The sequence below is a fragment of the Triticum urartu genome, chromosome 7 (genome assembly GCF_003073215.2).
Source record: "Triticum urartu cultivar G1812 chromosome 7, Tu2.1, whole genome shotgun sequence".
NCBI classification, from domain to species: Eukaryota; Viridiplantae; Streptophyta; class Magnoliopsida; order Poales; family Poaceae; genus Triticum; species Triticum urartu.
The window spans coordinates 203,639,952-203,666,288 of record NC_053028.1 but is presented as its reverse complement, the minus strand read 5'-3'; the positions used below and the strand labels follow the sequence as shown (position 1 = coordinate 203,666,288).

Below are 26,337 nucleotides of genomic sequence, written 5' to 3'. Positions count from 1 at the left end.
AACAAAGACATGGATGGATAGGGCATAACAAGATTAACAAAACTCCTTTACTGATCATCCTCAAAATAGGCACGGATCACTAGGAAACAGCATGGACATATGGCATCATGAACTAAATAATCCCAGACTTAGTGAAAACTACCAAGTCCCTGAAAACAGATTTACCGGGTGCCTCACTTTGCAAGCTTGCACAAGTCACCACACACATCAAAAAAATGCATGGGTTGCACCACTGGAAAGAAGACAAAAACCTTAACAAAACATATGAAGGACTCATAGGCATAACATGCACACAACAATCATGGCAAAAATGACAAAAGTCTAAGATGAACTAGCAGATCTGACAATTAACTCACGAAGCCTCCTTCTGACAGTATTTCGGGCATCAAGATGCACTCAAATGAAAATGATGCAATGGAATGAAATGATGTACTCATCGAGGCGAACATTTTGATATGCTATATGCCCAAATTAGAGCTACGGATGCGGAGATATCACAGGTCAAAGTATGCATGAAAATTAAGAGGAGAGGGGAAAAAGTCAACCGCTAGGGTTTTTCAGATCTGAGATCCGGCCTGATGCACTGTTCACCGGAGCGCGTTTCCCGAGGATGGCCGGCGCCGGAGTTCGTCGGAGGTGGCCGGAGGTGGACGGAGAAGGCGTGGAGGAGGCGGTGGAGCTCCCCGGGGACCGGATCCGGCCACGGGGACGCGGGGCGGCGAGGATCCGAGGCGGCGGCGGCGGATCGGGGCGGCGGCGGCCGGGCGTGGGGACGACGGCGAGGTTCCGGGGCGGCGGCGGCAGATCGGGGCGGCGGCGGCCGGGCGTGGGGACGACGGCGGCGCGGGGCGCGCGCGAGGGAGGAAGAGGCGGGGCCCGGTCGCGGGAGGAGAGGGCCGATCGTGGGCCGGCCGGGCCGCGGGCGGTGGTGGCGGCGACTTGCCAAGTGGCGGCACGAGAGTGGACCGGGCGGGCGGCGGACGGCGGGATTTTCGTCCGGCGGCGGGCGGACACGTCCGGCCGCGCGGAGATCTCTTTTTCTAGGGTTAGGGGTGGATTGAACCGCGAATTTTTGGAGGGGGTGTATATATAGGCATAGAGGGAGCTAGGAGAGTCCAAATGAGGTGCGGTTTTCGGCCACGTGATCGTGATCGAACGCTTTAGGATATGGAGCAGAGTTTGGTGGGTTTTGGGCCAAATTGGAAGGGTGTTGGGCTGCAACACACACGAGGCCTTTTCGGTCCCTCGGTTAACCGTTGGAGTACCAAACGAAGTCCAAATGGTACGAAACTTGACAGGCGGTCTACCGGTAGTAAACCAAGGCCGCTTGGCAAGTCTCGGTCCAATCCGGAAATGTTTAACCCCACACATGAAAGAAAGGTAGAAATGACCACCAGAGGAGAACGAAGCGCCGGAATGCAAAACGGACAACGGGGAAAATGCTCGGATGCATGAGACGAGCACGTATACGAATGAAATGCACATGATGACATGATATGCAATGCATGACACGCAAGCAATGACAAGGCAACAACAGCGAATAACTGGACGACACCTGGCACATCGGTCTCGGGGCGTTACAGGGATCTGGAAGATGAGCTAAATCTGACCTTTTTTGCCTTGCTTTTTTGCCTTTTTGCAAGGCAATCAGGAACGAGGCGCCTAGAGAAGAAACACCAATGGAGCCGCCATTGAAGGGCTGTGAAGGTTTTCTTGAATCTGGAAGTGGTGAGGGGAAGGGGCGTGCTGTTCTTTTTGGCTTGGGAGAGAAGAAGATGGGGCTGGGGGTTAAGTGAGGAGAAAAGAAGACGCGCAAGGGTGGGGGAGGGATTGGGCGAAGGGGGAGGATCAGGTGATTTGCCCGCTCGATGGTTGGCTGTAGGAATCAGAAGGCAGGGACCAGATGCTTTCCTATCCTGGAAAGGTGGACAAAAACTTATTATATCTGGGTGACTGTCAAGAAACGCTAAGACGCGTCATTTATATTTTGCTTTGCGTATGGAATAAAGTAACGACTACTTCCTTCGTTTCTAAATATAGGAACGGGGGTAGTAGTATTTAAGAGCAATAAAGTAAGCCACGTTGTCATTCCCAAAAACCAACACCTCAGAATACCCGGGCGGCCCACACATTAAGTTCATCGAGCGACCTACACACCTACTACTACCTGTCATCGTACTCCTACTACTGCAGAATTAAAGGGTGGTGCACTGCTACTATCTCTAGAAGCTTTCTGTCGTATCAGGCCGCAATTTATCGAAACTTTACGAAGAATCAGGTTGTGGATTATATTCAGGGCAAATCCATGCGTGTCGACCTCATCAGAACTGGGCTGCCGCACCGCAAACCTACAGTGCAACGGCAGGTGATCAAACCCCGGCCCTGTAGCACTCGCCTCAGAGCGCGACACGGTAACAGCCAGTTTTGGACATCCTTTGTTATTCAAGCGTGCCCACGGCATCAAATAATGCGTGCCCAATAAATCCCCTTATGTCCTGTGCATGGTTCTCCGGGCCATCACATCACTTCATCGAGTTAGGTGGCAGGCAGGAGGCAGCTTCATTTCACCGTCCGGCGCCTGCCCGTATAAAATCCCACAGGCTTGGCTCTCCGTCCATAGCCGCAGAGGTGTAAAGTGTTTGGGGCTAGCGATCGTGAGTTACTAGCTCAGCTCACCGCCTGTCCAGAGAGAGAGAGAGAGAGAGAGAGATATGTGGAGGCTGAAGGTGTCCGAGGGCGGCGGCCCGTGGTTGCGGTCGGTGAACAACTTCCTCGGCAGGGCAGTGTGGGAGTTCGACCCCGACTACGGCACGCCGGAGGAGCGCGCCGAGGTGGAGAGGGTGCGCCGGGAGTTCACGGACCGCCGTTTCGAGAAGAAGGAGTCGCAGGATCTTCTGATGCGCATGCAGGTATATATACGTAGATGATCCTGCATGTCGTGATGCCAAACTATATGCATGGGTGCACATGTATATCCATAGCAGACCTGAGACGGTGAGACCACTCATATCATTTTGCAACCATATCAAATCGAAAACGACATAAACTATATGCATATATAGTAACCTAAATATAGACACAATTGCATCGAAAATGGATGATTGGGCATTAAATTGGCCTACATATCCTAGATGGACGCGCTCTCTCTCTGCTTTCATGGCAGGAGCATATGAGATTGCACGCAGAATGACACTTTCCTGCTATGGTTCTCGTGAGTTGGGACGAATTTTCTATCCATCTTCTTTTTTTGTATTCTCATTTTTTCCTTTTGTGATGTTTATGGTTAAATTATTTTTACATAAAATCCATGAAAAACAAAGGTCCTTATATATAGCTAGGGTGTCATGAACGTTGTTAACTAGATAATACCCCGCACGTTGTTGCGGTAACTCTTAGTGCTACAAAATGATAATAAATAAATTGAGTAACTTTGTTAGATATATGATCTTAAGATTAAAAAGTTCTCATGGACACAATACTTGGATTATAATTATGAAAACAACAAAAGGTGAATGATGCGATCAAGTTTTCTACTAAATATAGTGATGTGACATAAGTAATCTCATATGAATAAATCAACCTTCATACCTACATAGTTATCAAGATCTAAACAAATAATGAAAACTAAAAATGAATATGACCATTGTAGCAGCTTGGTACACTTGGCAGCTAGTGATGGGGCTCCTAGTCTAGCTTGCCTTACGGACATTTGCATTCATTGTGACTCTTGGCCGTGTTGGGAAGGCATCAAGGAATCAACTCCATAGTTTGCCCCGTGCATAGCTTCTCCTATCCACATCATGGTAAAATTAGATGCTAGTACTCCCTCCGTTCCTAAATATAAGTCTTTTTAGACATTTCAAATGGACGACAACATACGGATGTATGTAGACATATTTTAAAGTATAGGTTCATTCATTTTGCTCCGTATGTAGTCACTTGTTGGAATCTCTAAAAAGACTTATATTTGGGAACAGATAGAGTAGTTAGAATTAGGAAGCACATAATATGCTGGGCAATATTTTAGTTACCTTGTTGTTGTTGCAGTTGTTCTGTCAGTTGTTTTTTCTTCTTATTTTTATATTAGATTTCTTGTGTGCATCCTCATTATCTTGACGTAACTTACTCGATATTAGTATATTATCTTTATCATAAAATATATGATCATTTAGTAGATCTCCCAGTCAAACTAACAAAGAAAGCATATTCAAGAAAGAAAAAAAATCTCCTACCTAGGAAAATATAAGGTTATGTTGTCTGTTCGTCCTTCGTTCAAACTTTGCATATGCCCCCCTCCCTCTCCATGTTTTGAAATTTTCTCTCATCGCTGGTTTTTCCACCAATTTTCCCTAAAATACGCCTCAATTGTCTCACCTTTTATTGACTTACCAAATGTTTTCTTTGGTAAGCCAAAAAATAATTACCAAATAAGTGTTTATCAAATAGTAAAATTATACTCCCTCCAATCCATATTAATAAATTGTACCAAAGCAGCGTATAAAATTGTACTAAAGCAGCAACAATTAATATGAATCATAGGGAGTATTTATTTTTTACACAATCATACTACTAAATCACGAGCTAACCTACTAGAATATTTATGTCCATGTTGCAGCACATGGACAATTATAGTGTTGTAAAACAAAATATTGGAAAGCACAAGAAATCTGAGGAGCAAACCAGTCCCTAGATAATCACATGGAAGTCCGAACTAACTTCTCACATGCGAGCTAGTGAAGAAGAAAATATTGGAGAATGGAAAGAAGGAGTTCTTGCACCCAAATTCTCATGGAGAATATTAAGAAAGGTCTGTAATAAGAAACTATTTTTTGGGGGGAAATCATATTTTTTTTGTGTGGAGGAATATGAAATTCTTTCAAGCCTTCTTTGGTTTATAGGATAGAAATTTTATATAAATAGAAAAATCATAGAAAGTGATATGACATGCATGTAATTTGGCGCATAGGACAGTTTTTTTTTCCATTGAGTCTAAATTAATATTTATTTTCTTTAAAATACAAAGATTGATTTCTATCCTATATAAAAATAGGAATCCATTCCTACAAACTAAAAGGCTTTGAATTTTTCGTTTGCCAATCCTATCCTATAAGATTCGCGTCAGCTAGCGAGCACTGGGATGCGGCCATGCGGCCCACTGTCTTTCGCATGTACTGGTATCTCGCGGTCCACCTCCCGAGCCCACCACCCTACAGATGCGGTTTCTGCGCTTCACCCCCACGCCACGGCAGTCGTCCCCCTTGCCACCGCCCGTGCCACAACCCAGCCGCCGCCGCCGCCGACGCGGATCTCCCGACTGCGATGAAAGCCATCCGGGCGGCGGCCAAGCTGCACTACTTACTGTGTCCCGGTGAGCTTGCTGGGCCAGGTATCGCATTTCGCTCTCTGATCTCTGGAGGTGTTCCCTTTTCCCCTCTTAATTAACTCTGTTCAGGGTCCTTACCAATGAAGCAGAGACACCATCTTACACATAGCACGTGGTGTTGTCCAGTGATATAGCACGTGGAGTAATTTAACGACATATTACTGTACACGCAATTTAACAACATATTACTGTACACGCAATTGTGGACAATCTTCAGAGCTCAGACTTCTTTACAAAAATTTCAGTTTATTGCTCTACTGATGCAATGTGGGCTTCAGTAATTATAGCATCCACCGTAAAATTCTCACCATGGACTATTATCTATTGCAGTATGCAAAAGTAAAGCATCTTCAGGTGGACCTTCCAGCCATCAAGCTTGCAGACAGTGCACAAGTCACAGAAGAGACTTTACTAACATCATTGAGGCGATGCCTTAGCCAGCATTCTGCTCTACAAGCACATGATGGGCATTGGGCCGGGGACTTCAGTGGAATTTTGTTCATTATGCCCATCTTGGTATACATTTTGTTACATATGACACTATATTTGCCTTTATTTCCTGGAATATACTTATATTTTGTTGGTGGATATTGCTAGGAGAAAGCATAAACTCTGTTGTTGTATGGTGAATCGGATTATTTACACATGATTTTGTTTTGAGTAGTTACGTAAATTTTTACTAAACTTTTCCCCAACAGTTGGGTGTATCTGTCTACCGCCCTTTATGTAACTTCTATGCAGTGCCTCAGTGACAAATGAAATTGTATAGTAAAAGTTAATTTACGTTTGCTATGAAGGTTTGTCATTCGATTACCTCTTGTTGTGCTTAAGAACTACCTAGTTATAGTGAAACCTATACTACTCCATACACAATATACATCAGTTTTTTATTTACCAGCATAATCTAATAGTTTCAAATGTTGGACAGTTCAACTTGATGTTGGTTTGTAGATAGTCGTGGATTAGTTATCAAGGGTTGTGTAACATAGTTGCGTAACATAGTTGGTGTCTGAACTAACATTTGGTGATTCTCGCAGATATTTGCTCTACATGTTACTGGATCACTCAATACTGTCCTATCAACAGAACATCGACATGAGATTTGTCGCTATATTTACAACCATCAGGCATGCAAAGTTTGATTCCAGCTATTTACTACCAATAGTCTTTATCCTAAATGTGCATTACTGTTTGATGGTACAAAAAACCATGACAAAATTATGTGCAATGTAATCTGTGTAGAATGAAGATGGTGGTTGGGGCACGCAAGTGTTGGGTCCGAGCACCATGTTTGGATCATGCTTAAACTATGTTACCTTAAGGCTTCTTGGCGAGGTGGAAAATGATGCCTTAACCAAGGGACGTGCTTGGATTCTATTGCGTGGAAGTGCAACTGCAATACCACAATGGGGAAAGATATGGCTCTCGGTATGCCACGGAAATGTAAACAATTATATATGTATGCTTGCGTGTGTGAAAATAAAAGGGGTTCCTTTGGGCCTGGGTTCTTTGATCTAAAATTGGGTACTCTTTAGTATAACGCATGGATTCTCTGCCAAACCCCAATATATTAAAGTGAAGTTTAAACAGAATGCTTTTTAAAATGAATATATGTATGCTTGCGTGTGTGAAAATAAAGGGGTTCCTTTTCCCTAACTAGCTTGAACAATCCTAAAGGGAAGTTTAAACAGAATGCTTTTTAAAATGAATTTATTTATGCATGTGCTAGATTGTTAACAATTCAGCAAACAGATTAAATTTCTTAAAACCTTTGATATTGAATGGTATTTTTCCAAGCTAATATTTTTCCTCAGATTAATATGTCTTTCCATGACTTCTTGTTGTTTCCATGTCGATTACTAGAGTAGATTTTAGCATATTATTCATCTTCACTTTAATAAAGTGGAAGCAGTCATAGTAAAATATATTCGCTTTGCAGTTTCTAGGATATGTTTAGTCTGAACTCCGAAACCTAGAATTATCAAATGTTGGTTGACAAAAGTCCAGTTGCAGTTATTTACTTGTCTAGAAATTGTTATCTCTTGACTAAGGAGGGGTTAATGCAAGCTATTCATGTTTTTTTTACTGAAGGTGGTTGGTTTATATGAATGGTCTGGAAATAATTCGATCATTCCTGAGTTATGGCTTGTCCCGCATTTTCTTCCGATTCATCCAGGTACTTGTTTATGTTGTTTGGGTAAATAATATTGATCTTCGAAATATGTAATGCCCCTCCCGAAAATAATGCAGTGGACGCCATATTTGCTCGTACTATGTAACTTTTTTTATCCTTCTCCTTACTATCTAACTTTTTTATTCTTCTCATTTCTAATCCTACACTAAATGCATGTTTTTATTGATAACATGTGTGACCATATTGACATGTTCATGCGTATATGTATTGGCTATTAAACAAATTTGATTTTGATAGACTTCAAAAGTTACGTTTGCTTGTAAACTGTAAATAAGTTCTGAAAATGTTTTAATATGCTCAATCTCCATTGCATCCATTTTGTAATGACACTGATTGGTGGGATACCACTCATTAAAAAGAGAATAATAAGTTGGATTTTATTGGAATGTAGTTTATCAAGTGCTAAACTATTTTCATAGGTTTTATAATGTTGACACTCTGCATTTAGTTTTATGAAATGTACTCGATCATTCAAGACAACTTTATCTGTTTTCGCAATATTATGAATATTCTCCCTCCGTTTTTATTTATTCCACATATTAGCTTTGTCTGATGTCAAACTTTATAAACTTTGACCAAATTGTTGGAAAAAAATTAACATATACAATACCAAATTTGTTGTTGTAAATGTTCATATTGTTTTCTATAAACTTGGTTAAACTTTACAAAGTCTGGCTTCACTCAAAGCTAATATGTGGAGTAAACAAAAATGGAGTGATATAAGTTTGTATCATGCATAGGGTGATGATGGTTCTAAACTAATAAGTAACAGGAGATGCTTTTTAGCTGTGAAATTAAATTTTGGTGTTAAGTTTTATTGTTTACGTGGCTAAAAGGCAGGAAATAAAAAAGAGTTCAGTAATGAGGATCATGAAAAATGCATTTGAATCGTTGTTGGTCATTTGAGAATCGCTTGATTTGTGTGGGTTCTCCAATGACCCGCCCACTAGGGTTCAACTCCCGCATGGGGTGGAATTTATTCTGCACCGCGGAGTGACCGGCAGTCATTATTCTTTAAAACAATGCCACTGGGTGTACTGCCTGGCTGGTCGAGTTTTGTTTTTATAATCATCTTATTCAGGTAAACTTTCTCTTCCACAGGACGATTCTGGTGCTTTTGCCGGTTGGTTTATATGCCAATGTCTTATCTTTACGGTAAGAAGTTTGTTGGCCCAATTACACCAACAATAGTGGCAATAAGAGAGGAGCTCTATAGTGTTTCATACAGCGAGATTGATTGGAACAAAGCACGTGATACTTGTGCTAAGGTTCGTTTAGTGAGACTGCTTTCACTAAAAGCAAAACTTATTTTAGAAGCAAATACAGTGGATAGTACGTTTTTGTTGAAAACAGATGATATTGCGAAGTGCAAACCAGTTACCAATTACATCTTTTGTTTATTTATGTTTGCCATCTCTCATGTAGTAGTAGTAGTAACAGTATATGTAATGGCTTCTAGTTATATATGTGACATAATATGGTTCAATTATGTGTAAGTTCCAACTAGAATGACATTGGGTATCTCGTTACCTCATTGCTCGTTGCTTAGTTCAGCTTTGCAAATTATATGTATGTATACACTACATGTTTACGTTCTTTTTTAGTCAAATTTTGTTACTATTATTACCTCTAGTGTTTTCATGAAAACAAAAAAAACAATTACCTTCTGAGAAATATGACTATGTGTAAACATATGTTGAAGAAGCACTACACAACTGGTGAAACTGCTGATCAAACTTTGCTAAGAAAGATCACCGTTTTTTTATTACTCATTAAGAATCCTTACTATTTTCCTTGGATTAAAATGTCAGTTTTTTAATTTCTTTGTCTAAATATATGCCTTTTGCTGCTTGATTATCTGTTATGATTTGTTGCATGCAGGAAGACCTTCGCTATCCACGGTCGTTGCTGCAAAATGTTATTTGGACTTGTCTTAATAAATTTGTAGAGCCAGTGTTGAATTGTTGGCCAATCAATAAGTTGAGAGATACAGCGCTGAAGAACCTCATGAAACATATACATTATGAAGATGAAAGCACTAAATACATTGGCGTATGTCCGATTAACAAGGTAACAGAAGCAGATGTTGTGGCTTTCTAAGGAAAGATGTTTGGGGCCAGACCTAATTCTTTTACTAAGGACCAAGCTTTATATTTGGGGCCAGGCCTGAATTAAATAGGACTGTTTTCATATCATGCATGCTCTGCAAGGCTTTGCCTGTCCGTATGCCATTTTCCTGCAATATATATTCTGGAAATCTTAACAATATCTATGGGAAAAACCTCATACTCAATACTGTTTGTCTCCACACGTTCTAGGTGGCACCTGTCCTGATACATGAAACACTCACTGCAATAATGTTTTGTCACCCTCATTATGCAATCATATGACACAATAACCTTGGTACATTTACTGTACTAAAAATATGCGTACAAAGGGAGAATAGAACTACAGATGTTTAGTATTATTTCATCATGTATCTGTAGAGTATGGCAATTCCGATCTGCCTCTACAACTCTGCCCCTGAAACTGAAAGTGATTACATTTGTAGCTTATCCCTTCATACATGTCAAATTCATTTGTTAACATCCCTATTAGCAATTTTACCATCCAAATAACCCCATTGCCATTTTTCTTATTTTCTTGACAGTTGCTTGCAATTAATCTCACAATCTGATTCATTTCACATTGACAACACTTGTTGATTGCTAGGCACTAGATATGATTTGTTGTTGGAGCGAGGATCCAAATTCAGATGCACTGAAGTTGCATCTTCCAAGGATCTATGACTATTTATGGCTTGCAGAAGATGGCATGAAAGCACAGGTAACACCATCTTGTGTATCTTGTCCACTACTTGTCCTTCACTCCACTTGTTTATGGTTCAGAGTTGCTGAGGACTATTATCAGTAACCTTTAAATAAATAGCTCAGTTAGTTATCTTGTTGATCCTACTCTTGCTGGTAGATTATCTGTTTCTGCATTTTGTATCACCTGAAAGTTTGTTACCAGTGAGACCTAATTATGAGAAAAGAATGTCACATACTATCAGTAGTCCTCTTGTTGGAGCATGACCTAATTATTTGCACAGAAAGATGGCGCCTCGTTCGCGACTCACCCCCACCCCCTCTCCATCATTTGAGCAACCCGTAACCTCTCGATCGCTAGTTAGGCCAAACTGCTTCCAAGGCCCATTTATCTCTCGGCCTAAGAATTGTCTTGCATGCCCCGAGTGGATCAAGGTTGGACGATTTCTAGGTACCAATTGATCCAGCTCAGTATTTGAATAGATGGTCATTTAGTCCCCAAGCAATGTGCTTGTATTTTTTAGTATATATGGGATAAAATATATAAGAAAACCATGGAATTAAACTGTAGCGTTCATACTAACTGACAAACGAACTAGGATATTGCAGATTCTGTAAACATAATTAATCAATACTTTGGTTGTTTTCTAACAAATGTCTAGTTGTCTACATAAGAAACAATACGTCTTGTTGGAAAGCATCATGCATGCGGGTAAACAGGTTAATTGAATTATCTAAGGACAATAAAATGAAAGTACTGGATTACTATTTGTGGACGATTTATGATAGCTAATAGAAAAGCTGAACTAGAAATTCTCTAGAGCAAAAGATTACGTTGGTGGAAATTATAACAGAAAAATAAAAGCATTGATACAGAATCTTTGGAAAAACTAGTGAAACAATTAAAGGAACTAAAAATAAAGAAAGTACAGAAAATAAATGAAAAAGAAACACGGAACCGTATTTCTAAAAGCACGTTAACGCATGGCTACAGCTCAACCAATACATATAAAAAACAAAGTGTACCATATCATTCTTCTTGGGTCTATTCCTTTGACCTTCTCTTTTATTTCTTTGACTTTCTCCTTGAATTGTTGACTCCTTAGCTGTGTTGACCCATCTTGACTTGCATTGAATTGACTTCATGCCACACAAGTTCCCATATAGGAAATACTATTGTAATTTGGATTGTCTACTTCACAAACAATGTAGCAACACATTTTTTAGTTATGTTTCATTAATCTAGCTTTATAATAATTATAATTATTTGGCATGTACTTTATTTAGTATCATGAGATGCACTTAGAAGTTAGAACGACAACATTCTTTTACCATGAGATACACCCATATTCATATGCGAGAAGATGTTTTAACTTACCCAGTAACCTTCCTAGTAGAAAGGCGGCAGAACTTTACAGTGAACTCAATATATTCCTATGTTTTGATAGAAAAACGTGACACTATTTTTGATAATGACTTGTCAAAATTTTGCTGTACTAATTTGTTTGTTGATATATCCATATAGCTATGGTGATGTTTTCCCTGTCTTTGACAAGAGAACCGCATTACATACACATGTGGAATACATGTTTTTCTTTATTTAATTTCAAGAAGCATCAAGTACTTGTTTGCAATGTGAAGACGCATGTATACTACAGACACCTTTATCCCGTACTTTCTTTACAACAGGTTTATGATGGTTGTCAAAGCTGGGAGCTTGCTTTTATTGTTCAAGCATATTGCTCGACAGACCTTGTCAATGAGTTTGGTCCAACACTTCGGAAAGCCCATGAGTTCATTAAAAGTTCACAGGTTCGATGTTCTCTATCTCATAACGATATATACTGTAAACAAAATAATATTTATTTGCATACTAAATTTTGACATGCATTTTTTTGTACGGGAAGGTTCTTGAGAACCATCCTAACAGTGAAGCTTATTACCGCCATAGGTCAAAAGGTTCATGGACACTTTCAACAGCGGATAACGGGTGGTCTGTATCAGATTGTACTGCAGAAGCACTTAAGGTCAAGACAAGTTACTTCTAATATTCCCTTTAATCTAGAAATGTGGAAGGTTCTTTGCTGTTAAAAGACTGATATACCGAGCATAGTACTTTTTGATATGCACTTCATCATTGATTCTAATTGGAACATTGATCTAATCAACTTAATTAGGTGCGTTTTGCACGCATTATGGTTTACACACATGAAAGGAGAACAGAGCTAAAACTCATGCACATAAAACTCATTATACACATATTATCGTCATTCTGCACAAATTGTAATCTTTTATAATACATGGATAGGTCACTACCTACATACTTTATTTTTTTTCTAATACTCTTATTTAGGCATTGTTGTTGTTGTCGAAGATCTCTCCTAATCTTGTGGGGGGTCCCATAAAAGGAGAAAGGTTGCATGATGCAGTCGATTGCTTACTTTCTTTTATGGTATGACTCTAACCTATTTACTTTTGTCAATTCTGTGAGGTACTATAGACGAATGATACCTTTTTTCGAAAAGGAGGATTACCTCCGGCCTCTGCATCGAGCGATGCACACAGCCATCTTTACTGCATTATTCAACAAGGCCTTACAAAATAAATACATACCCAAAGTCACCTTCCTGGCGAAAAATGTCGCCCTACCTACAAGATTGATGATGTGCCCTAATCTCGTGTCACGCACACCAAGAAATCCGGTGGCCTCACAAGCCGCCCACCGGCTAGCCGGGAGCACCAACCGGTCTAGCAGACCCTCAGCGTGTAGAATCCGTCACCGCCTTCTTCCGCAGTCCATCTTCAGGAGCAATCAATGCACTTATTTTGGCAGATCCTTCTAACGTCGACGCCACCACGATGCCGGACAACACCAGCCTCCTGCGCATGCCCATCAAACGGTATCCAGCGCCAAGACCCCGATGCACCTTGCCGCCAAGGCTTGCCATCGTCAATACTATAGATGGCACGCTGCTCCACTTAGTCACCGCACGCGAAGCATACGGAGACCTGCGCCCAGCCACGAAGCCAAACACTTGTCCCTCCAGCCGTTTTACAACCCCAAAGATGATGCTCTCATGGGGGTGATGATGCAGGAACCTCGCCATCATCCGATCTGGAAAGCCAGAATTTGCGGTTTCCCCTGGGGCACACAAGGATTGCGAATCGCCGCACAACACCTCCAACGAGGTAACGACGCCTGCGGGCGCCGCTGTTGACAATTCTGGCCGAGGTTGAACCAAGCTTTCTCTGGCAAATTCGCGCCCATCCCCGGTTGGACCACCAGATCTACCTCATCCGTCATCCAGCACGCCCATGGGAGACGTCTGCTCCAGGAAACTGCATGACCGGAGGCACACCACCGCCCCGCCTGGGTGAGCCATCGACGGCGAAGGAGCCCTCACCGCTGTGCCGCCGACGTCGGACGACGCACCGCACGCACCTAAGCAGATCTCCGCCGCAACAGCATCCCGGAGCCACGGCGGAGGAAGGCCCTGTCGCCGCCATCATCCCCCACCTGGGCTTTGCCCCGTGGAGCTCCGGTGGCGGCGGCGGTTGGGGGTCGAGGAGCGGCTGCAGTTTCTCAAGAGCCGGCGTTGGCGCAGATGGATAAGACTATATTCGACGAATGATACCTAATCTAGTCCACTATGTTCATCTCTTATGTGGTGGTCTAAATAAAGCTGGTGTGTGGCTGTGACTCATGCCTAATGCTATGAAATAAATCAAAACTGTTAGATCCAACATTCAGCTACAAAAGATAGAGCGTCTATGTCTAGCAACCTTGAATTTTTTTATGTCACAAAGTAATTTTGTATCATGAACTAATGACCCACCAAGATTCAAGATCTAATCTTTGATTCTATGTACACATTGATTAAATACAAACTATTAAGGAGTATTAGTAGTATTAGTAGTAGTATAGGTCTCTATACATACTTGTATTAGTCTGATTTCATTACTTGTACTCCAAGTCCCTCCAATACAGATAAGTTGCTCCTCTAACATGATATCAGAGCCTAGTTTTTTTACTGGATGCACAACTCATCCAATTCTGATAAATTAGTTATTTTGGTCTCCTTCTAAACATCGCTTTCCCAGATCGATACCTAGCCCACCTCATCTACTCCTAATCGAAACCCCAATCAACTGTCCTCGTCTCATTCTCAATTTCGATCCCATCCTTTGGTCTCTGTTGATCCCCTCTTCTCAGATCGATCCACACCACATGGCAACAAAAAGCAATGAGGCTTCTTCCCAATTGGATCACTGTTTTCGTCAGCGCCCTACACCAGCACTTCCCGGCGCCCAGCACCAAGATGCATCCACCCACCATTCCTTGTTTGTCTGATACCCTGCACCAACCACTGGCTCCACATGCTCTCCCGTCCACACAACCCTGCCTCTAGATCGAAGTTGGTCTGTTTCCCTGACTTAGTGTGATCCCGCCCGCGTTCGTGTTGGATAAATTAGCAATTTTTAATTGATTTAATCCATAAATAAATCATGAACATGCCATTGATAGTATTAAACTCAATACTGATATGTTATCAGGTAGGCATGTAGTACGCATATAGCAGAAACCTCTACGTAAATAACCAGTACGGCCAACACATAAATAAACAGGAGAGGGGTAAATGAATTATACCCTCCAGGGCTAGGTCAAAGCCGTGGTGGCGGCAGTAGCATCTTCAGCAGTGTTCTTCTTGGCTTTGTTGGTCTGACTCATGGCGATGTCGAGGAGGACGAGGACGTAGTCGAAGTTGAACAGTAGCGAGCAGTCATGTAGGAGATGCTCCTCGAAAACCTAATCGCCCTTCTCTCGATGCAAGATCACAAAGGGTGGGGTTCCAGAGGCCCGCTCTCCCGTACAACCATGCACGCGACGGACAGGATGGATCCTCGGAAGCAGCAACACCGAGTGGAATGACGGTGGGTTTGTGCGCGAGGCGGTAGAGCAGATGTGATATGATTTGGGTGACAGCTAGGGTTGCCGACACCTCTAATATATAGGCGGCGTGGTAGGGAGGCGTGGGGCTGGACCAATGCCTGAGTCGGCAACAACCCACGATCCCACATCTCGGATTCTTAGTGCGTTTGTCAATGACTCGTAATTCATTGCGTCCGTTAATGACTCGCAATTAACTGCCAATTAATTATCCATTCCTGGCTGGCAAAAATTAAGCGCACACATGACATAGGTCTGAGCTTGGCTTGGCTTGTTGATGAAACATGACGTGCACGTGGACAATGCATAGCGTGGCAAGGTGGGTGGGAGGAGGAGCGCGCGTATACCACTCTTCTCAAGCTCCAATAGCATGTGGAAGAGAAACTCTTATAAAGGGGTCTCAACTCTCCTCCACTTGTGAGGTGGGACTAAACTTCCCACAACCATGTCATGAATTATTCAGAACATGGTTGTGGGAAGTTTAGTCCCACCACACAACCCTGCCTCTAGATCGAAGGTGGGACTAAACTTCCCACAACCATGAACATGGGCCCTGAGAGATTTTTCTGAAATTGTTTTATGGGCCTAAAGACCATCTATATTTCAACAACCCCCCACCAGATCTTGATGGCTCATAGTGTTATCCTCTGTTGATATATCGGTATTTTCGGTGGAGACCAGTTAAGGTTGAACATCCACCTAGAGCAAAGAGCTACACTCCCCCACAACTGAATAACGGACTATGCCTTGAAATGTCAGTTTGGCGTAAAGAAGTTTCACCCATTGTCTTACCGGTACTAGGCTGCCAAAGGCTAACCCCGCAGGTGGAGCATATTAGTCACACATCTGCCCTATTCATGAGCTTACTAGAGATCACCCTATCTCATAGACTGACCAATAGTCGGGCTCATATAGGTGGGTTCTTCCAAAGATTGCTCTGTAGGATAGCATCTTGCTTATACAAGCCTCTAAACACATTAAGACAAAAGTCAACCTGCCATACAGTTTCCAAGAGTACCGCATCTCCAACGGAGCGGGTTAGTAAAGTTACTCTCCTCAGTTAACCAGTAGCTTGTTTTCCCAAGTCCTACTTCATGTGGGTCTCATACCCATCTCCCTCAATGCATTCTCTGTCACAACTCATGATAGCCCATTTGTGAAGGGATCTGCCAGATTCATAGCTGGCTGGATATAATCCAACGCTATCACTTCGGAGTTTCTTAAATGTTTGATAGATTTTAATCTCCTAATGTGCTTTGTAGATTGCATGTTGTCCTTTGAACTTTTTGCCTTGACAATTATTTTCTGATTGTCACAGTTCATAAGGATAGCCGGAAATCATTTTTCAACAACTGCAAGTCCATCAAAAGCTCTTGAAGCCATTTTGCTTCGGTACATGATTTGTCTAATGTTGCGAGTTCCGCTTTCATTGTCGACTCCGTTAAGATAATCTGCTTGCAAGACTTCCAGGAAACGGCGCCACCATTAACTGTAAACACATATCCACTTGTGGCCTTCATCTCATCAGCGTCAGAGGTCCAATTCGCATCACTATACCCTTCAAGTGACGTCGGTTATCCTTTATAGGGAAGTCCATGGCTCACAGTACCTTTCAGATAGCGCATAACTCTTTCATGAGCATGCCAATGTACATCACCCAGATTGGAAACAAACCGGCTTAGTTTGCTACAGCAAACGCGATGTCAAGCCTCGTAGCGCATGCTAGGTACATGAGTGAACAAATAAGTTGAGAGTATCACAATTGATCTTTAGTTCTGCCTTTGAACTTTCAAATCTGCGCACTAGGATCATATGGTGTTGGAGAAGGTTTGCAGTATGAATATCCAAAACGACTCAAAATATATTCAACATGGTGGGATTGCAAAAGTGTCATTCCACCCTCATTATCTCAAATAGCTTGTTCAAGATAACATCAACCACACCAAGATCTTTCATCTCAAAGTTATGAGATAGAAAAGTCTTAACCTCCTCAATGACTTTGAGGTTGGTTCCAAATATCAATATAAAGTCAGTGATAAAATAATACATTTTTAATACTAGCAAACATTGATAAAAATATACACCTAATAGTCCAAGATGCTTATCTTGCAGTATGAGGCAAATTCATTGTAGAGTTTTCTCTTCTTCAAAACATCACTGTTTTCTGATTCTATCATCATTATCAAGGTCTGTCTGCTTGACATCATTGCCGCTCTTTGGTGTCGAGTCTTCAGTGTTGGCCTCGTGGGATGGACCTAATGGTCAATAGCGATAGTTGGGCTTGGGCTACTTGTCTGATGCCTCTAGGGATTTCCCTCTAGGATGCTTAGACAGCCCATATCCAAGAGCTGTCCCATGAGAGTGCCTCCTATGCCTTCCTGTGTCTAAGGTCTTCCAGGGCCCCTGTCAGCGCCACATCAGCTGCCAGCTAATTGTTTTATTCATTTTGGTTTGCTTTTTTTTTTGCGACTGTATGCTAGGCTTGGTTCCCCTGGATTTTTGTGCATCCAGCACTCTGGTTTGTATTATGAATCATTTGTACAGATGGGGAGATAGCCAACTGCATAAAATACGATCATATGTATCATAATCAGCCCTTTAAATTATTATTATTTACTGAAACTGTTTTTTCTACTTATGTATGTTTTATAAGTTTCTCCGCTGTCTTACAACGCCATTTTCTTATTCTACTGAAATAGTTGTACTTCTGTTTTGCATTTCTTATCTATGGTTTATCTGATCTGCCAGAATGACTAACCTTTCACATAAATTATCGCTGATCATACTTTTTTCTCCTTTGAAGAATAAAGATGGCACATTTTCTACATATGAGTGTAAGAGAACTACATCTCTATTAGAGGTGAGTATTTCACGGTTTTACTTCTATTGTATGGAAAACCAAGTATGCCAATTTTTTGCGGACTCTACGTGTGATCAGGTTTAAAAAACCGGTTTAAAAAACCATACACAAAATAATCTTGCAGTCAGGCCAAACAATTTCAGATTGCAAATTCACAATTTGCAGGTTTCATTTTGTTTGACTTTTGTTTGCTCATCGGTATTCCTCCTGTGTATCATATATCTATCGAGAATGTTCAAATGATAATGTTGTTTTAACATATTTTTCCTGACTATACATACACTAACCTGGATTGTTTTTGGCAATAGGTTCTCAACCCTTCTGAAAGTTTTCTGAACATTATTGTCGATTATCCGTAAGGATGAAAATATATCTTCTTTCTTGCAGAAAATATCATTGTCTCTGTTTTTCTTCATATACTTGAAGTGCTAATTCACGCCCTTCAACTAATTGATAGATCTGTCGAATGTACATCATCCGTGCTTCAGGCCTTAATTATGTTCAAAGAGCTTTACCCAGGGTACCGCAAAGAAGAGATAGGAAAATGTATTAAAAATGCTTCCAAGTTCATTGAGGACAAGCAAAGAAAGGATGGCTCATGGTATCTATTTTTATTTTTTTGGTGTTAATTATTTGACCTTCTAAAATTTGCGTCACTGACTGGATTATTTACCATCTAACAGGTTTGGCACTTGGGGTATATGTTTCACTTATGGGACGTTCTTTGGTGTAAAAGGATTGATTGCTTCTGGAAGAACTTACGAAAATAGTTCTTCCATAAGGAAAGCATGCAATTTTCTGTTGTCAAAGCAACGAAGTACAGGTGGATGGGGAGAGTCGTATCTTTCTAGTGAAACTGAGGTAATTCTTGCTTCTTTCTGTATTAAATACACGCTCTGTTTAGGGTTTGGCAAGATCATGCTTGATTGGCATACTTGTTAGCTTGATAGGCCAGATACAAGATGCTCTCTACCTATCCGTGAAAAATCTTTCAACCGCATTGTCATCTTACTAGAATCCCACTCTCCCAGTACCAGTGACCTGTAGTTATATCTTGCAGCTCACTATTGCAAACCCAAAATCCACAAAGAGTTCAGAAATTCAAACCATTCATCGGAATTTCAATAGGAATATAGTCTGCAGTGGAACTCTTGGTCTACTAAACACTTGTTCCAGTGCCAGGTCCATTATACACGCAAGGCCAACTGATGGGCAACACAGCCTTATAAGATGGCTTGGGTGGTCGGCCTTTATTAGTTGTGCTATGCTTCATCCCATGACTCAGTTTGTTCATATCGTCTAGCTAGTCTTGAGTAGTAATCCTATATACCTAGTTGATCCCCACTAATTTTATTTATCTCAACATGCATACATGCCACCTCACCACACATGCCACCTCATCAAAGGTCCACCCCAGTATGCATGGGAAATTTCTAAGGATTCTAATCCTCCAAAATTCTATGAAAATCCTCGAAATCAAAGGAGCCCTAAAATGAGATTAGCTAGGGGGTCACCTAGGGCTTAACTGCCTGCCTCTTTTTGAACCCTGCTTAGTTGTTTCGTCATGGTTTATGTGCATATTTTTATTTACTTGTAGGTACTAGTTGTATATGGCTATATGCCTTACTCAGCACCCCACAACTCCTATGCTCTCAGAGGAATTCCAGTTTCAACACATAATATTCTTACTGATTATCCGTCTATAATCAATTAACAATGATGTTTTCACTTGAACAGAGAAATTAGTCATGTCAGTTGATGTGATGGCATAAGGATAGGGGAAAAATGGTGACAAAAAAAATGTATATTCTAATTTCGTTGTCGATATTAGGCTTAACTTACCAGCCTGGATGTTTCACTGTAAAGCCCTCATTTTACAAGATACCAACTTGAGTTCTTAGGAGGTGTTTGGTTCGTACATTTTCAGCCATCATCTGATTACAGCGCAACCTCATACCGTTAACTTTTGTTTGGTTCACTTTGAGAGCAAACAAATCTCCGTAATCGAGTTCCACGGTAAGTCAATCTCGATACCGGGCGATCCCCTCCGGAAACAGATCATGTTACCACCCATGATCTGATTCCAGTACCGTTTACGTTGACATAGTTGAACCAAACACCTCCTTAGACTCTACAGTTAATCGCACAATGCTTATCCAATTAGCATCACTATAACTCACAATTGTGGAATGCTATTCCTTTTGAACCATCGCTATATTGTCCCTCTAAGTCAAATTTAATGAAAGTAAGTCTGGTTTCCGCTATTTGACAGGCTTATGTGGAGGCCACTAGTCCTCATGCTGTGAACACTGCTTGGGCAATGTTGGCTTTAATTTATGCTGGGCAGGTATGTTTGTTCCTCGTTCATTTGAATTGACTCTAAGCAGCTAATATATCATTTTAAACTGTTCTAATTTTCATGTGTTATCATCATGGTCATTCTATTCAGGTTGAACGAGATCCTACGCCACTATATCATGCTGCAAAAGAGTTGATCAATATGCAACTAGAGACGGGAGAGTTTCCCCAGCAAGTAAGTATTACAAAATTTAGGCTTATAGAAGTAGGGTACACTATCAATAGTTTATACATATAATGACCTGGATCATACGATCTTCAGAATAATGCTTTTCATGGCACAGACCCTACCATGATCCTGTCAAATCCTCTGATAACACTGCCACACTTGGACCTGTTATACTAATACATATATTTCAGTATCATGCGGTGGTTACTGCCCTGAAGCAGTCTGAACTTTCACCTTTGATGACAGGAACACGTTGGATGCTTCAACTGCTCCATATACTTTAATTACGGCAACTATCGCAACTTATACCCCATTTGGGCTCTTGGAGAGTTTCGTCGTCGACTGCTTGCGAAGAACTGAAACTGATGACGATGATATGTCACTTCACTGCTCTTAGGTTTAGGTGTGGTCGTGCCTGTAACGAAAAGGAGGACCTTAGCCAAACTATATATATGTGTGTACCACATACTGCAATAACACTTACAACCAAAGTGAGTAATGCAAACATAATAGCGCCAGTATGGTTTGTACATCTATGTTTTGGACTGCAATGGCATGTCAATTACTTTGCTCCGTGTGGTATCAAGATTTTAATCACGGCCCAAACTAGCGCCTTCAGGGGTCAGGGGCTCAGGGCTCACTGGCCAGAATTAAAATTAAATGTAAAATATAAGAGCGATGGAGGGGAGGTGTATCTGACGTTGACCAAAATTTGTTTCACAAATATATTGGCTAGCTCCTACTAGAAAATTTATTTATTCTTGTGCTCAGTACCGGTCTATGGTTCAGTTACTTGCACTCTCTATTCCAAAATAAGCGAAGTTCTATGTTTGTCCTCAAGTTTAACCAAGTCTATATAAAAATATATCAACATCTACAACACCAAATTTGCTTCATTAGATTCATGATGAAATATATTTTCATACCAAATTTGCTTATAGCATAATTTTCTATAGACTTGGTCAAATTTAAAAAAGTTTGACCTAGGACAACTTCAGTTATTTTGAAACATAGGGAGTAATATGTTAATTTCTCTTTTGACCAGCATTGTATAAAACTGCTGGTTTATTGGCTGAATGGTGAAAGGCTAGTACTCAAAATTACTAAACAGTATAACTCAGCTAATTAGGAGCCTCCACAGTGATTTGGGATCCTAAACCGTCCGATTAAGCGTATAAACGAGTGAGATCATTCCATCCTCCCGTAGCATTCATTTGCGCCTGTTCGCTCACCAAAACCGGCCGAAGTCGAACCAAAATGAAAAGGGCCGCTGCTCCGCAGGCTTATTTCTGAGCCTTCTGAAGCACTGGGCTGTGAGGCCGGCCGCCCGGTGACTTATTTTCTGTCGTGAGAGCGATCGGGCTGCCGATCCGTGGTGCTGCAGCCTATCTTCGTGATTAATGGTGCAAGAAAGCAGCGTGCAACTTTGGCGGGAGCAACTAGTTAACGAGCGCTTCTTCGGAAGCCTTGCAACGATCAACGCCACTTAGCGTGCTCTCAGCCATTCGTCACGTGTCGCGCTCTCGATGCTTCCTTTGAATTTTATTTTTTTAATTTTTCCGCACGCACTTTCGGTTTTTTAAACTTTTTTTGGTTTTTTTCGACGTTTTGGTTTTCCCCCGGTCTTTCTTAGCTTTTTGATAAAAAAAATTTGAATTTTTTTTCGCGAAAATACGTGTTTTCTTTTTTTCGCAAAAGTCACGGTTTTTCTTCCGCGAGAGGCACGATTGTGCTTTATCGAGAGTCACGGCCGTGCCTTTTGGAAACAAAAAAACGCGTTTTCTATTTTTTTTCTTTCGCGAGAGTCACGGTTGTGCTTTCGCGAGAGTCACGGCCGTGCCTCTCGGAAAGGAAAAAACAAAACACGTTTTCTATTTTTTTTCTTTCGTGAGAGTCACGGTTTTGCTTCCGCGAGAGGCACGGTTGTGCTTACGCGAAAGTCACGGCCGTGCCTCTCGGAAAGGGAAAAAAATACGCGTTTTTGTTTTTTTTTCTTTCGTGAGAGGCACGGTTGTGCTTTCGCGAGACTGGAATTGACAAAAGAGACCCCCTGCGGACGAAATTGACAAAAGAAACCCCCTCACAAGTGGCGGCAGGCGCGGCAGGCGACACGTGTCACCTGCCGCCACGCCATGAGGCGGCTGGCCCCGCCGCCACTGCAGGAGGTGGCCGCGCGTGGCAGAACGGTGGCAACACAGGCCAGCGTGCCGCGACGGAACGGGCCGCGCCAGGTGGGCCCGGCAGCCACCGGGTGAGGCGGCCGCCGCTGCCGCTGTCGCCACCCGGCCGACAAGGCCTGCTGCGCGTGGGCCCAGCAGGTGGGCCACGCCGCCACCTGCCGAGGCGGCCTGTCCTGTGCTGCTGCACGCGCGACAGTGCGCAGATGGCGCTGATTCCGAGGCGCGACAGTGACGGCTGTGACTCCGACGCGCGGGAATATGGACGCTTTTGGTTCTTTCGCCCGGGAACCAATCCTGCCTTTGCTTCTTTTGCCTCAGCGGATGCGATGGCACTGGGAATCCTACGGGAAGCTGTTGTGCCGACACTACAGGGATCGTAAATATCCCCGCTTAATTTTCCCGCCATCATTTATCGTCTGAGCTTATAAAAGGAGACACCGAGGCTCTCGTCCAGCCATCCTCGAAATCGGCAGTGCGCAAAGTGTGTAACACATTTTTTCAGTCGGTATGAGTTTGCCTTGCTCGGATCAAAGCATTAGGCCGAGGAAAATGAAGAATGCAAGTTTGCCTCCGGGGGTGGCAGTCCTGCGGTGTTGGTGTGGCGATCTTTGCAAAGTGAAGGAGGTTACGGATTTTTCAGATTGGTTGGGCATGAAGTTTTTCATGTGCGCCAATTATGAGGAAGATCCACCCATAGCTATTTCAGAGTACGACAAGCCTCCGGTATGCTTTAACCATCACAAATAGATATTGTTGGTATTTTGATAGATTCTTTAATAACATTCTGGTTTTTCGTTGTAGTCTCCTCCGCCTCTGTGCATGTACTATCGTTGGATTGACACGGAGATGCCGGCTTGGGCAGTGACTGAGATTCGTGAAAGAAGTCGCCGTGCGTGGAATAGTTTCTATGCGGAAGAGCGACGCGAGAAGGCGGAAGCTGAGGAGAAAGCAGAGCAAGAGAGAGAGTTAAAAGAATACTATGCGGAGCAACACCGGTTTTTTCAGGATTTAGGAAAGAAAAACAGGGAAGAGGCTCGTCGCATGGAGGAGCAGGAACGACAGCGAAAGGAGGCTCGTGAGACGGAGAGGCAGAGAAAGAAAGAAAGGGCTCGTCAGGCCAAGGCAGCAGAAGAAGGTGGCGATGGAAAAGGAAAATATCCACGTTGGACTCAGTAGATTCCTGTGGTAGTATTTTAAATTTCGCAATCATTTGTATCTTTATTTCTGCAGTTTAATGTAGCTTCATTTCAGTAGTTAAATGTAGCTTTATTTAAATTCTACGATGTATCTTATTTTCAGTTGTATCTTGTCGTGTTATATCTTATTTTCAGTTGTACCTTGTCGTGATGGAAAAAATATATAGTTTTAGAATAAAGTAGTGGCATTTTCTTTCCCTCCACTAATTATCGAACATCGTGCAACAACTATAAAATGAAATTAAGATAGAACATAATGCCTTACAATAAGAGAGTACAAACTAATAATGCAAGTACATCTGAATTAAACGGTACAATGGGTCGCGCACGTGCATAGATGAATCACCCTACTTTACGACGACCACCTGGCCTTTCCTTACGACCGGAAGGCGACAAGTGATTAGGTGGCCGGGTCACACGAAGACCGCGGCCGTACTCCAATTCGGCTTCATGTGTCTGCGAGTCCTGCGTAGGTGGTGGAGTCGCGAATCCTTGTTGCGAACCTGAAGCGTAATTGTAGGCGTATGGTTGTGACTCCGCGGGGATAAAAGATGGGCCAATAATGTCCCCTCCGAAAAACTCTGTAACTAATGATGTAACCGGGTCGCCAAGATCATGTGATGTTCCCCGGAGGCCTGTGTTGACGCCATGATCATGTGATGCTCCCCGGAGGCCTGTGTTGACGCCGCGTTGGGTGTTCTCATCGCCCCAATTAACATCAGGTGTGTCTTGCACATAGAAACATTTTAAACAAACTGTTAGAGGATAATATATGATATCATTGTAAATGCATTGAAATGTAAACATGACTACCTGAGCATATCCCTCTCCTATACTGTCTGGCCATTGTACGTGGTGCTGGTTTAAATCTGGTACACGAGTCTCCTCGGGCATGGGGATCCCTCACGTGGAGAGATACGGCTGAGATCCCTCACCTTGGGTGTATGCATCATATCCTGTGTACGCATATGGGTTAGGGGAAAGAAACTGCTCAGGCATCGAATCCAAGCCCGTGCCATGCCCCTGAGATGTCTGCCCCTGACGTAGCTGCATCGAAGAAGAGCGATGCAGTGGCAGAGATGAGTCATGTCGTGGCAATGTCGTTCTAGTACTCGAACCCTCCCCCCATTGCTCATGGCTCGTACGCGCCTCGCTCGGTCTGGACGACTGCGCCGCACTCGGTCTGGACGACTGCGCCGCACTCGATCTGGCTGACCTCGCTACCGGCATGTATGCTCCAGTGACAACGTCGTCGCCTCTACCGCATCTGAACTTCTTTGCCACGAATTGTTGCAAAAGTTTCTGGAATGTCTTGCGATATGGGCCCTGGGCCGGCATGCTATCCGTAGCCATCTGCCCTACTTCATTGACATTTTCAAGCTGAACAATATTTGGATGTTATTTAGTTCAAATGATTATGAAATGATGGACCTAAAAAAGTTACAAGTGATTACCATCTGGTCATGATAGTAAGCTGCATGCAGCTCAACATGTCTCCGCGCCTGCTCCTCTTGTGTGAGATGTGTTGGTATATTAGCTGGCTGACTGGCCAGGCTAGCACGTGTGTTCATGCAGTACCACTGCTTGTACGCTTGATCTGTACTTCCATCGTACGGTCTACAAAATTAAATAATTACATAAACCGTTGTGATGAAAGCAAAGCATCTTCACGCATCGTATGATCATCGTAAAAAAATAATGTACATAAAATATACCTAAGTTGATGCACTATATCTGCTAGCGCTTCATTTTCCCACTTGTGTACCCATTCAATGTTCTCTTCCCTCCAATCGTATAAACTCCAACCCCTGCTCATATTGGTTAGCCTGCAAATTATGTAACAAAGTGTGAGTTTAGTAAATTAAAAATGACACTAACTATTTAGGGATGTCACATCTTACTTATATGTTTCCTCGTCGATACGTCTGGGAAAAGGTGGTGGAATTTCTTGATAGAGACCGAACTGTCTCATTACACGCTCTGGGTTGTAAGGCTCAACACACCACAGGAACAATAAGTTGCAGCGAGTCAGCCAGAATGCACTATCGGTCAACATGCCTGGTGTGAAGTGTCGAGCATCAAAGACCATTTGTAGCTGGTCCTGAGTCCACGGGTTCCATGTGACTTCTGCCTCATCAAGTATCTCAAACTGCTGGTGGTACATAGGGTAACAATTTTTCGCAATATCTGGAGACCAACGTTTCCGTGCCTTTGTCCACCTGGTGGCCATAGTTGCGCAAGC

General features: G+C 42.4%; 2 protein-coding genes across 5 annotated transcripts; both read left to right on the top strand.

Annotated features, from left to right (window-relative positions):
• Window positions 1-2,607: 2,607 nt before the first annotated feature.
• LOC125522489 (achilleol B synthase-like) lies at window positions 2,608-21,292 on the top strand. 4 transcript variants are annotated; one of them, XM_048687547.1, is made up of 18 exons: window positions 2,608-2,909; window positions 5,714-5,899; window positions 6,421-6,510; window positions 6,626-6,811; window positions 7,475-7,559; window positions 8,679-8,845; window positions 9,459-9,647; window positions 10,290-10,403; window positions 12,074-12,196; window positions 12,292-12,411; window positions 12,738-12,836; window positions 18,136-18,192; window positions 18,501-18,547; window positions 18,650-18,793; window positions 18,876-19,053; window positions 20,465-20,539; window positions 20,642-20,725; window positions 20,966-21,292. In XM_048687547.1, the coding sequence occupies exons 1-18, from the start codon at window positions 2,712-2,714 to the stop codon at window positions 21,077-21,079; spliced, it is 2,256 nt and encodes a 751-aa protein (XP_048543504.1). In that variant the 5' UTR covers window positions 2,608-2,711; the 3' UTR covers window positions 21,080-21,292. The 4 variants fall into 4 exon arrangements, with proteins under 4 accessions (XP_048543504.1, XP_048543505.1, XP_048543507.1 ...); XM_048687550.1 differs by lacking the exon at window positions 2,608-2,909 and adding an exon at window positions 5,154-5,368; XM_048687549.1 differs by lacking the exon at window positions 2,608-2,909 and adding an exon at window positions 5,154-5,386.
• Window positions 21,293-23,324: 2,032 nt separating this feature from the next.
• On the top strand, window positions 23,325-24,075 carry LOC125518673 (cyclin-dependent kinase 11A-like). Its single transcript, XM_048683497.1, has 2 exons — window positions 23,325-23,622; window positions 23,701-24,075. The coding sequence occupies exons 1-2, from the start codon at window positions 23,407-23,409 to the stop codon at window positions 24,073-24,075; spliced, it is 591 nt and encodes a 196-aa protein (XP_048539454.1). The 5' UTR covers window positions 23,325-23,406.
• Window positions 24,076-26,337: the final 2,262 nt, after the last annotated feature.

What these genes read in the sequence shown, in the direction of transcription:
- LOC125522489 (XM_048687547.1), top strand. Translation starts at nt 2,712, where the DNA reads ATGTGGAGGCTGAAGGTGTCCGAGGGCGGCGGCCCGTGGTTGCGGTCG. An exon ending in ATCTTCTGATGCGCATGCAG is followed by an intron (nt 2,910 to 5,713) that starts GTATATATACGT and finishes TATCTATTGCAG; the next exon opens with TATGCAAAAGTAAAGCATCT. An exon ending in AAGATGGCATGAAAGCACAG is followed by an intron (nt 10,404 to 12,073) that starts GTAACACCATCT and finishes TCTTTACAACAG; the next exon opens with GTTTATGATGGTTGTCAAAG.
- LOC125518673 (XM_048683497.1), top strand. Translation starts at nt 23,407, where the DNA reads ATGAGTTTGCCTTGCTCGGATCAAAGCATTAGGCCGAGGAAAATGAAG. An exon ending in CAGAGTACGACAAGCCTCCG is followed by an intron (nt 23,623 to 23,700) that starts GTATGCTTTAAC and finishes TTTTCGTTGTAG; the next exon opens with TCTCCTCCGCCTCTGTGCAT.